The 12,604-nt window shown below is 39.0% G+C and overlaps 1 protein-coding gene across 2 annotated transcripts in view; it reads right to left on the minus strand.

The window, feature by feature from the left end:
* Positions 1-12,604, minus strand: part of RABGAP1L (RAB GTPase activating protein 1 like) — a 729,399-nt gene that overhangs the window by 277,760 nt on the left and 439,035 nt on the right. For both annotated transcript variants that reach the window (XM_055419205.2, XM_088845319.1), the window contains one exon: positions 4,807-4,881. In XM_055419205.2, the coding sequence (XP_055275180.1) occupies positions 4,807-4,881 (75 nt within the window). The remainder of the gene's footprint in view (positions 1-4,806; positions 4,882-12,604) is intronic.

Here is a 12,604-nt window from a genome sequence, read left to right on the forward strand (position 1 = left end):
CCTGGAAGGTCATGATCCTGACTTTAACTGTACTGACTTCATTGGTATTATCTGTATTTTTCATCTACATAGCATCCTAAAAAAACAGAGTTTACTTTTGTCATTACTGAATTATACTAAATGGAATCATACCAAATGACACCAATAATTTGCTTTCTTACTAAACTTTATGCTTGTATGATTCATTCACAATAGCCCATGTAGTACAGGAACTTCCCAGGTGGTGCTAATGGTAAAGAGTCTGTCTGCCAGCGTAGGAGATGTAAGAGATGCGGGTTTGATCCCTGGGTCAGAAGATCCCCTGGAGGAGGGCATAGCAACCCACTCCAGTTTCTTGCCTGGAGAATCCCATGGGAAGAGAAGCCTGGTGGGCTACGGTCCATGGGGTCACAAAGAGTAAGACATGACTGAAGTGACTTAGCATGCATGCAGGCATGTAGTGCAAGACATTTCTTTCACTGCTGTATAGTGTCCCACAATATGAATATACCACAATTTATCCATTTTGATGTCTAATTACAATTGTAATATTAGACATTATAATAATGGGCATTTGAGTTGTGTGATCATTATAAACACTGATCCTATAGTATAAACTGTAATTATGATCCTATTTCAATACATGATTCTAGTGTAAAAGTAGTGAAAGTGTAAATTACTCAGTTGTGTCCTACTCTTTGCAACCTCATGGACTGTGTCCCGCCAGGCTCCTCTGTCCATGGAATTCTCCAGGCAAGAATACTTGAGTGGGTAGCCATTTTCTTCTCCAGGGGATCTTCCCAACCCAGGGATCAAACCCAGGTCTCCCACAATGCAGGCAGATTCTTTACCACCTGAGCCACTAGTGTACAGGTTCTTAAATTTGACTAAAGTATATACTAAGAGTGGAATTGACTGGTATGCATATCTTTATCAGATAAAGCAAAACTGGTTTCCAAAGGAGTTGTGCCTATTTTGAAAAAATGCAATGCATTTAAACATTCTGGCTTATCCCAAAATAATCCTTTTTGCAGTTGGAAAGCTTCCATACATACTGATACATGTGTGTGTATATATACACACACAACATACACACAGTGATTTAACCTTAAAAAGGAGCATAATCTTCTGTAAGTCTAAAAATGTATATGTTTGATTAAAAAAACTTTAAAGCTGCTTGATAATAAATATGTGAGAAAAATATATTGGTGTTAAAAATTATCTAAAATACTTTATATAGTATTTAGAATAAATGAATATACAAAAGAATATTATTTATTATACTAATAATATAATGATTTTAGTGATAATTATTGCATATTTAACTTTAAAGGCAAACACTATAATGATTACAAGCAATCTGTGTTGTAACAGCTTTTTTGAACTATAAATGATAAATTTCTTATAATTCCATCAATGGATGTAACAGCATCTATGTGATAAACATTAAATTCTTCCAGTGCCTTACTGCAAGTTACAAAGAACATTATCAAAGCATCTGAAAATTTCCAAGCACCAGGAAAAGATATTTATTTCTTAAAACTATTCATACATGGAAAAACTTTAAAATTCTAAATTTTTGTTCTTAAACCTACTTTCATTTTTGGTCTTTCTTTCCTCTTACGCAGTGAACGTGAAATATAAATGAATATGGGTGAGGAAGACAGCATCCCAGAAAGAAGCTGCTTTTGACAATGATTAATATGGAGCTGCCAAAGTATATCTGGCAGCAAAAAGAAGCCATTGCTTATGTAACTGATAAAAAATTAGTCAGTAAGGCCCTAATAACTTATCTCCCTGGAATCCGAGATAGTGTATTTGATGAATTGTTTAAGCTAGACTGTATTCTTCTACCTATTTAAACCATGGGGACAACATGAAATACAGAAAAGAAAAAAATATAGTTAGCTTTTCTTATTCAAATTGGTTAATGGATAAATTGGTCTGTCAATGAAATATGCTGATTAATAGAATTATCACATATATTTTCAATAAAATTACAATCTAATTTGTCTTTCACTAACATTGATTATCAGTTTATCTTTCCTCCAGGATTCTGAAGGCATTTCTATATTTCCAGTTATTTTTATAAGCAATGACAACAACTGTGTAGTTCTATTCAAGTAGAAAGTGTAAAACTAGACTACATTTCTACTCATCTTGTAACACACTTTGGAGGCAATTTTGTTGAATATGTTTACAATAGTTGACTTTCCATGACCCTTATAACAGAAGAGTTCCGTTCCGTTCCGTTCCGTCGCTCAGTCGTGTCCGACTCTTTGCGACCCCGTGGACTGTAGCCTACCAGGCTTCTCCGTCCATGGGATTCTCCAGGCAAGAATACTGGAGTGGGTTACCATTTCCTTCTCCAGGGGATCTTCCCGACCCAGGGATCGAACCCGGGTCTCCCTCATTGGAGGCAGACGCTTTAACCTCTGAGCCACCAGGGAAGCCCAACAGAAGAGTAGATGATATTAAAAAAAAATCTGGGTTATTTGAGTTTCTTAGCTATTTGAATCACTCTCTTTTTTACAGAAGAGTAGATGATATTAAAAAAAAATCTGGGTTATTTGAGTTTCTTAGCTATTTGAATCACTCTCTTTTTTACAGAGAGAAAATGTGTCCAAGTAAACATGAACTTACAGTTAACTAAACTTCTAATAAGTCTCGGAACAGATTTCCTAAAGTGATATTCTTCTCATTGAGGTTTAATAGATATAATGTGTTTCACAGGGCTATAGGTCTAAAATGCTAAACTGTGACATATTCAAAGATTACTCTGTACAAGACAAAGCTTCACTATCTGTGGCCTGAACATCAGCTTCTCATCAGGGTGATCATGAAAGCTCCTTTTAAAAAATGATGGTTTTGAACCTTGGTGAAAACACCCTTCACTGCTTACAGTCTCCAGCCCCTTGTGTGGGAACCTGACTATTCTAGATATACTAGGTGGCGTTAGTAATAGAACTAAGGGCCCAAGAATTTATGGTTATAAAGTACTTGATTATCACAGGAAATCTCAAGAATATGGTCTGTGGAAATGACAAAAAAAGGACAGTAAGAGAATATCAAAAGACCACAAATAGATGATAATGCCACAGAGAAAGAAACTGAAATTAAAGACTGAATAATCACAACAGAACAACGGTATGTTATTTTTTTCATTAAAGTCAAATGATCAGAATTAGGACCATGAATCTACTATAATTGTTCTTCATTTTCAGAATGCTACCGTAAAAAAAAATGCTTTTGTTTTAAACTTGGTCCTCTTTGCTGCATCTGACATTATACAATGTTGCTTCTCTGTCAAAAATCAAGAAATTCTTCAAAGAACCCTCTTCTTCATCAGCTCTTTAAATAATTGGCATTCCTGAGTTCTAGTCTTTCTTCTACTTATTTTTCTTATTTCTCATCATTTCAGCTTTGATATATCCCCAGAGTCAGTCTCCAGCTGGCTGCTGGAAAGCTACTCAGATGGCCCCCAAATACCCTCCCTTTCCAAAATTTTAAAACTAAATTCATCATCAACTCCTAACCTTTTTTCTTCCATTCAACCTCAATGGACGCGTTTTCTACCTCAGCTCAAAATACCATAATTTACCCAGTCACTTAAGCAATGAAATAGGACATGCTACCTTTGACCCTTCGTTTGTCAATCCATCCACGAAACCTATCAATTTTGCCTCCAGAAAAATGTTTAATTCTTCCTTTTTCTCTTAGTCTCAATATCTCTCATTTAGATTGATATTTCCTAACCGGTATCTCTGCTATTGCATGCTTCTTTTCAGTTCCATCCTCTACGTGGATATGAGAATTTATCTGAAATGAACCTCCAATTGTCATTCCCTTGCTTCAAACTGATTGTGGCTCCTCATTAGGTACAGAACAAAGCCTCTATAGAATAAAGCCTACATTTCTTGACATTAAGAAGTCTCTATAATTTGTTCCCTGCCCATGCGACAATTTTTATCTCACATCTCTTTCTCTGCATACACTTTCTACAGCAATGATACAGAAACTGTCATTTCACTGTTCCCTTTATATATTGTGCCCTTTGTTTCGCCATACATTTGCTCACGTAGCAATCTCTACTCCTTCTCTTATCCATCTTGTCTACCCCTGCAACCTCATTTATGTTTTGGCAAAGCTACCACCTCCTCTAGAAAGTCCTTTCTGAAAGCTCTCCTCTCTCCTCTTATTCTGGGCATTGCTTTCATCTAGCACACCATAAGTCTTCTATAGTGACCATCACAAAAACAACACAGATACAAAAAAATAATTAAAATAATAGGTATGTGCCTACACTACCTGTGCCGCATTCCAGCCCATAAGGCCTTTGAGAACTCAAACAATAACATTATTCATATTAGTAATCCCACGTCTTAGCCCAGTACCGTCAACTGATCCTCAACAAATGTTCTGTCAAATGAAGGTGAATAGGAGGAAAGAGAATGTACAAAAATAAATCACAGAAGAGGTAAAAGACTTCCTTGTCACATCCCTTCACGATGCTCCTGGTCCTGCTCGCATTTGGGTAATACATGGACTTTCTCAATCCTAGTGGGTTCTAGTTAAAAATAACTCCAAATAAGCAATGTATTCCCTACCAGCCCACAAAATTAATTCTATTGAGAAACTAACTGTCCTATTCTTGACATCAGATCTCTTATTTTCTCACCAAAAGTACAGGTTTAAAAAGATATGCCATGTGTAATCTCCATCAGGTAAATTAAGAATAAGAACGGAGGAAAACAACAAAACAAAAAAAGCAGAAAATAAAATGAATTTGGCAGTACCATGCCATTTATTACATGGAAAATTACTTACATGCAGCAGCAATACAGCAGCAAGAAAAGACTGTCCTTGACAGTACCCAATGTCTTCGTCGTAGACAGAGTAGGCCTAGAAAAAAGATGAAAGGAAAGAAATATTATAAACATTCACATATTTTAACCTAAGTGCCAGTTCACATCAAGCTGCCACTTGTTCTTATCCCTGGCCTGTCCACCACAATTTCACTGATCCCTCATCTTGAATGTGTAAGCCATTAGCACAGTGGAATCCTTCAAAGAGGCTGCACATTTCCTAAAGCAATGCTAGATAGCCCATTATCCCCAGATTCATCTTTAGAATCTGGAATAAAAAAGATGCTCAGAGCATCTAAATTAATTTTTAAAGATCCATTATGGTTTGTGGCCAGGCAGACAAGACTATGGGAGGCAAGAGCAAAAGGTGGAGGAGGGTAGAAGGGTTCTATTTTGATGTGGGAATTCTAATGCACTATATGGGGGAACCCTGCAGTACAGATACCATAACCTACTAGACTCCCCCCTCAAACCATCCTCTCTAGCCTCTACATGTTCTCTAACTTTGAGGGACACTTACATATCTGTTGTATACTGTTTTTCTTTTCTTATATAACCCTTTACAATATAAAAACCATTTATGGCTCCAGGGTAGCACAAAGGTAGACAGTGTGAGCTATAGCTATAGTTTACTGACCCCTGGTTTAGAACAACAACAACAAAAAATAATTCAGGTGCTCCCCCATTTATTTTTAAAATACAAACAATCCAACTGTGCTGTTTAAATCCTGGACATGTACCTCATTCCATGTATTCTACTTCATTTTAGTGAAGGCATCTCCATTTAATGTATTTAATATAATACAATGCACTGTGATTTTGTAAGTATAAAAATTCTATCTAGGGCAATGGTTATCAAAGATAAAGAGGAACAGATATCATATCTTCCATATGCCAAGGTAGTCAGAGTATAAGGACTAGAATTCTTTTTTTTAATTGAAGAATCTTTATTGAAATATAGCTTATATTCAATGAAATGCATACCTTTTAATTTCATAGTTCCTTAAGTTGAGTCTTTCATTTAACTCCATCATTATAGAATATTTATATCATTCGAGAATGTCCCTCATGACTCTCTGAAGTCAAACCACCTCCACCCTAGGCTACCAGTGAGCTGATTTTTTTCACAATTATTAGCTTTGCAATTTTAGAAGAACTTCATAAAAATGGATTAATATATACCCTTTTGTGTCTGACTTCCTTCACTCAGCATAATGTTTCTGAGATTGTTCAATGTTGTTGAATGCATCAGTAAATCATCCACTTTCACTACTGAGTAGTATTCCACTGTATAAATATACCACAATTGGTCTATCCACACTCCCATTGGTGAACATATGGGTTTTTTCCCCCAGACTGGGGCTAGGACAAATAAAGCTGGTTTGTACACACAAGGCTTTTTGTGTACATAGCTTTTCATTTCCCTTGGATAAATACCTAGGAGTGGAGGGTCAAGGTTCAAACGCTAAGTGTACGTTTAACTTTGTAAGATATTGCCAGATTATTTTGCAAAGTGATTGTTCAGTTATTGCCTCCACATCAGCAAAATATAAGAGTTACTCATTGCTCACATTCTTGTCAATACTTGATACTGCCAGTCTTTTCCCTTTTATTAATTCCTGTGCTTTTGACTTAAATTTCTCTGATGGCTAATCACACAGAATGTATTATAATGTGTTTTTAGGCAACTGATACACCTTTTGAGGCTATTTCTTTGAGTTCTTGTTCATTTGTTTAATTCAGCTGCTCATCTTATCATTGTTGATTCATGACAATTCTTTATACATTCTGTTGACAGAATCATTATCTAACTTATGTATTACTGATATTTCCTCCCAGTGCATGGCCTGCCTTTTTATTGTCTTAATGGTGCCTTTTGAAGAACTGTTGTTATCTTTTAACCTTCTGCCAATGATGACATTATCACACCCTCATCTAATGAGAGAAAAATTAGATCACGGAATCATTTCCTAATGAATTTTAAAGAAGCTTTTCTTCATTATAACCAGTTTCCCAAGCTCAGCCTAATTATAAAAACTGAAAGATGGATTACCATCCTTTTACTTATTTAATTTTCTTTGATTTATATAGCTTTATTTATGAGTCCTTATTTGTACTTTTATCCAGAGCTCATGGATCGGGGTGTGTGTGGGTGTGGGTGTGTGTGGGGGGGTGTGGGTGTGTGTGGGGGGGGGTGTGGGGGGGTGTGGGTGTGGGTGTGGGTGCGCAGAAGGATTACAGAGAGAAAAGAAAAGGAACAATTAGAATACTTATTTAGTGCATCCCTGATGGTTCTACGTTACTTCTTTTTCCATGAACAAGGAACTCTGAGATTTCTTGATAAGACATCATGTCACATATATCATCAAGGCTTCCCTTTCTCATAAAAGATAAGTCTAAGCTGAGGATTCCTTAAAACCGGGGATCTCTAAAGTCAATCATGACTCATCAGCCCTGACATAATTTTGACAAATGTTTCATCCATCTTTATACATTTAACAGTTTCTGAGAAGTGTGCTATGTACATGCGCAATTTGCTATGTACATGCGCAATTGTGTTACAAGAGAAGTCCAACATAAAATAAAGGTCCACAGTCCACCAGAGGAGGGATGAATTCAGTGACCCCACAAACTATTCTCTAACTGGAGAGCTGAGGATAAAAGTACATATCAGCAGTGTATCGATCTTACTTTCTAATTATGTTATGGCTTTGTATTAGGTGAGCAACAAAAATGACTATTCAGGGGCCACCTACTAAATCGATTTTATGATTCACAGTTTGAAAAACACAGTGTTCTAGTATGTTCCTTCCCTTGGAGTTCTTCCAAGCATTCTTTGGGTTTAGTCTAAGCCTTCTCTAACTGAGCTGAACCAAATCCTTTCCCTCCATTTGAAACCTGCCCCCCTTTTGCACCATACCTCCTTGTCCCACCCCTCACTGTAACTGCTTCCCTGGCCAGATGCCTGCTCAAACTGACTTTCAGAAATCAACTGAACAGCACTACTATAATGGAGGAGTAGTTGGACCAACCTTACCTCTGGTAACAAATTTAATCTATATATAGACAAAATATATAAAACTACTGTCTGAAAGCACTGGGCAAAAAGCAGGAGGAAGAAACTAGCGGGGGAGAATAAACTTGGAAGAAGGTAATGACACTGGGTAAAATTCTCATTCTTTATGGCTTTTGCTGGAGGCCATGTGCCAGTGGTGCCACAATGGAAGGACAAAACTTGGATATTAAACCACAGACTTACAGGCTTGAAGAATCAGAGAACAGACTGGGATGACTGTAACAGCAAGATAGCAAGAGGAGAAATGCTAGGGAAAAAGTAACAGAAGAGAAGCCTTTACTACACCTAGTGTTCAGTTCAGTTCAGTTCAGTCTCTCAGTCGTGTCCGACTCTTTGCGACCCCATGAATCACAGCACACCAGGCCTCCCTGTCCATCACCAACTCCCGGAGTTCACTCAAACTCATGTCCACAGAGTCGGTGATGCCATCCAGCCATCTCATTCTCGGTCGTCCCCTTCTCCTCCCGCCCCCAACCCTTCCCAGCATCAGTCTTTTCCAGTGAGTCAACTTGTCGCATGAGATGGCCAAAGTATTGCAGTTTAGTGTGAAAGTACAATATCCAAGACAATGTAAAACTGATACAAGTATAGACAAATAAATAAAACAGAATAAGAAGTCTGGAAGCAGAGCCACCCTCATATAGTCATTTAATTGCAACAAGGTTACCAAGATAACAGCGAGGAAAGGAGAAATTTTTACCTATGTAAAAATGTAAATCTACAGAAATTGTTTCAACAAATGTGCTCAAACAATTGGAATCCATATGGGGGAGATTAATGAACCTTTATCCCTAACTTTACTTCATATGGAAAAATTAATTCTAAATATACCATACTCCTAAATATAAAAGTAAAATAATAAAGCAACTCAGGGAAAAGATAGAACATCTTTGTAACTTGGTAAAGGCAAAGGTTTCTTAGCCAGGGCACAGAAGTATTAACTATTAAGAAAAATAAATGAATATAACAGACATTAGCAAAATTTAGAAACTGAAAAGCGGAGACATGACTCTGCTCACAAAGGTCCGTACAGTCAAGGCTATGGTCTTCCCAGTGGTCACATATGGTTGTGAGAGCTGGACCAAAAAGAAGCAGAATGCCAAAGAATTGATGCCTTTGAACTGTGGTGCTGGAGAGAACTCCTGAAAATTTCTTGGACAGCAAGGAGATCGAACCAGTCAATCTTAAGGGAGGTCAACCCTGAATACTCACTGGAAGGACTGAAACTGAAGCTCCAGTATTTTGGTCATCTGATGAGAACAGCTGCCTCACTGGAAAAGCCCCTGATGCTGGGAAAGATTAAAGGCAGGAGGAGAAGAGGGCGTCAGAGGATGAGAAGGCTGGACGGTATCATCAATGCAATTAACATGAACTTGGGCAGACTGCAGGAGATGGTGAGGGGCAGGGAGGCCTGGTGTGCTGCAGTCCATGGGGTCGCAAATGTTGGACACGACTGGGAGACTGAACAACAACAGCAACACTCATAAAAAGATACCATTAAGAGAACAGTTAAACTATAGACTGGGAAAATATCTGCAAATGTATCTAAGCAAAGTCTTCAACGGAATATATAAAGAACTCCTCTAACTTGATATCAAAAAACCCAATTTAAAAATGTACTGAAGATCTGAAAAGATACATCACAGACAAATATCTATGAATGGTCACTGGGAACATGCCCAAGCGGAGAGGAGATGAAAATGGAGGATTCTCACCTCTCCCATGAACACATCAAAAAATACACCTATATGTGGAACAGTTCTCACTGAAAACTAACTGGGGATTGGTAGAAAGACTACTGTACAACTAAGACTGTAAGAAAGACCCACACAGAATCAAGTAGGAAGGGAAGAGAAGTGATCAAAACTGTGCCCCTGGGAGCAGACTCAGAGGAAAATGGAAATTATACGGGAAAGAGATCCTCCCAGGGAGTGAACGGTTTGAGCCACATACTAGTGCCCCAACCTTAGGGACCAACACAGGGAAGATGAGCCCAGTGGCTGGTTGGAGGGACAACAAGACTAACAGGAGGGCTGTGTGAAGACTGGACTCCACTTGTGAGAGCATGCACACAGTTGCTTGCTCCTGAAGCAGGACACAGTGTGGTTTGTAAACTGCATGAGAGGCTGGTCAGCTTCCTGAAGACCACTCCAGTGCCTGCTCCAGTGCTTCAGAAGCCTTCTGGGTCTCAGACCACAACCAGACCACCACAGTCCAAGGCCTGACCAACCCCAAATGCCTAAACCAGCACCTTTAATATTCCAAGGTACTTTAAAGTATTAAGATGAATTAATTAATTGAATGCGAGAGTAGATGGATAGAGACATCTGATAAAAGAGGTAACAAAATATTAATTACAGAATCTAGGTGATAGATTTATGGATGTTCACTGAACAATTCTTTGAGCTTTTCTGTGTATTTGAAAATACTTTGTAACTTTCGGGGGGGAAATGTTGTTCCTATATTCTCTCTTCACTCTGATCTGTACTACAGACTACTCTTCTGGCTGGGGTCCCAAGGGAATTTTATATATTCAGTCACCAAGTCACTACTTACTCAGTATCTATTATATAATCAAACATTGTGCTGAGGTAGACACAAGGATGAAGATATATGGTCTATGGTCCTCAGCTCAGAATCCTATAGAGGAACTCAGCACGTACAAGACAAAGTACACAGTGAGATGAGTTCCAACCAGAGGGAAAGGGTGCGTAACCAAGCCACAGTGCGAGGATGGAGATAAAGGCAAGGGAAGCATCTCAGACAAGGTGCTACTGTCTCAGTCTTAAAGAAGAGGATGTGACCTGAATTGCTGCAAGCTTGGCCTTACGTTCTTGAAGGAAGAATACTGAGATTCTTCAGGCATGCAGCATGGTCAAAGGCAGACGATGTCAGACACTGTGCTAAATGCTTTCCCACATTCTCAACCAATCCTCACAAAGCCTGTGAGATGATATTCAGTTCAGTTCAGTAGCTCAGTCGTGTCCGACTCTCCGCGACCCCATGAATCACAGCACGCCAGGCCTCCCTGTCCATCACCAACTCCCGGAGTTCACTCAAACTCATGTCCACAGAGTCGGTGATGCCATCCAGCCATCTCATTCTCTGTTGTCCCCGTCTCCTCCCGCCCCCAACCCTTCCCAGCATCAGAGTCTTTTCCAGTGAGTCAACTCGTCATATGAGGTGGCCAAAGTATTGCAGTTTCAGCTTTAGCATCAGTCCTTCCAATAAACACCCAGGATTGATCTCCTTTAGAATGGACTGGTTGGATCTCCTTGCAGTCCAAGGGACCCTCAAGAGTCTTCTCCAACACCACAGTTCAAAAGCATCAATTCTTCCGCGCTCAGCTTTCTTCACAGTCCAACTCTCACATCCATACATGACCACAGGAAAAACCATAGCCTTTACTAGACGGACCTTGGTTGGCAAAGTAATGTCTCTGCTTTTTAATATATTATCAAGGTTGATCATAACTTTCCTTCCAAGGAGTAAGCGTCTTTTAATTTCATGGCTGCAATCAGCATCCGCAGTGATTTTGGAGCCCAAAAAAATAAAGTCTGACACTGTTTCCACTGTTTTTCCATCTATTTCCCATGAAGTGATGGGACCAGATGTCATGATCTTTATTTTCTGAATGTTGAGCTTCAAGCCAACCTTTTCACTCTCCTCTTTTACTTTCATCAAGAGGCTTTTGAGTTCCTCTTCACTTTCTGCCATAAGGGTGGTGTCATCTGCATATCTAAGATTACTGATATTTCTCCCAGCAATCTTGATTCCAGCTTGTGCTTCTTCCAGCCCAGCGTTCCTCATGATGTACTCTGCATATAAGTTAAATAAGCAAGGTGACAATATACAGCTTTGACGTACTCCTTTTCCTATTTGGAACCAGTCTGTTGTTCCATGTACAGTCTGACTGTTGCTTCCTGACCTGCATACAGGTTTCTCAAGAGGCAGGTCAGGTGGTCTGGGATTCCCATCTCTTTCAGAATTTTCCACAGTTTATTGTGATCCACACAGTCAAAGGCTTTGGCATAGTCAATGAAGCAGAAATTGATGTCTTCCTGGAACTCTCTTGCTTTCTCCATGATTCAGCGGATGTTGGCAATTTGATCTCTGGTGCCTCTGCCTTTTCTAAAACCTGCTTGAACATCTGGGAGTTCACGGTTCACATATTGCTGAAGCCTGGCTTGGAGAATTTTGAGCATCACTTTACTAGCGTGTGAGATGAGTACAATTGTGCGGTAGTTTGAGCATTCTTTGGCATTGCCTTTCTTTGGGATTGGAATGAAGACTGACCTTTTCCAGTCCTGTGGCCACTGCTGAGTTTTCCAAATTTGCTGGCATATTGAGTGCAGCACTTTCACAGCATCATCTTTCAAGATTTGAAATAGCTCAACTGGAATTCCATCACTACCACTAGCTTTGTTCGTAGTGATGCTTTCTAAGGCCCACTTGACTTCACATTCCAAGATGTCTGGCTCTAGGTCAGCGATCACGTTATCGTGACTATCTTGGTCGCGAAGATCTTTTTTGTACAGTTCTTCTGTGTATTTTTGCCACCTCTTCTTAATATCTTCTGCTTCTGTTAGGTCCATACCATTTCTGTCCTTTATCGAGCCCATCTTTGCATGAAATGTTCCCTTGGACTCTCTAATTTTCTTGAAGAGTTCTCTTGTTTTTCCTA

The sequence above is a fragment of the Moschus berezovskii genome, chromosome 17, assembly GCF_049115385.1.
Source record: "Moschus berezovskii isolate FMDL1 chromosome 17, NW_MosBer_1.0, whole genome shotgun sequence".
Classification (NCBI taxonomy): Eukaryota; Metazoa; Chordata; class Mammalia; order Artiodactyla; family Moschidae; genus Moschus; species Moschus berezovskii.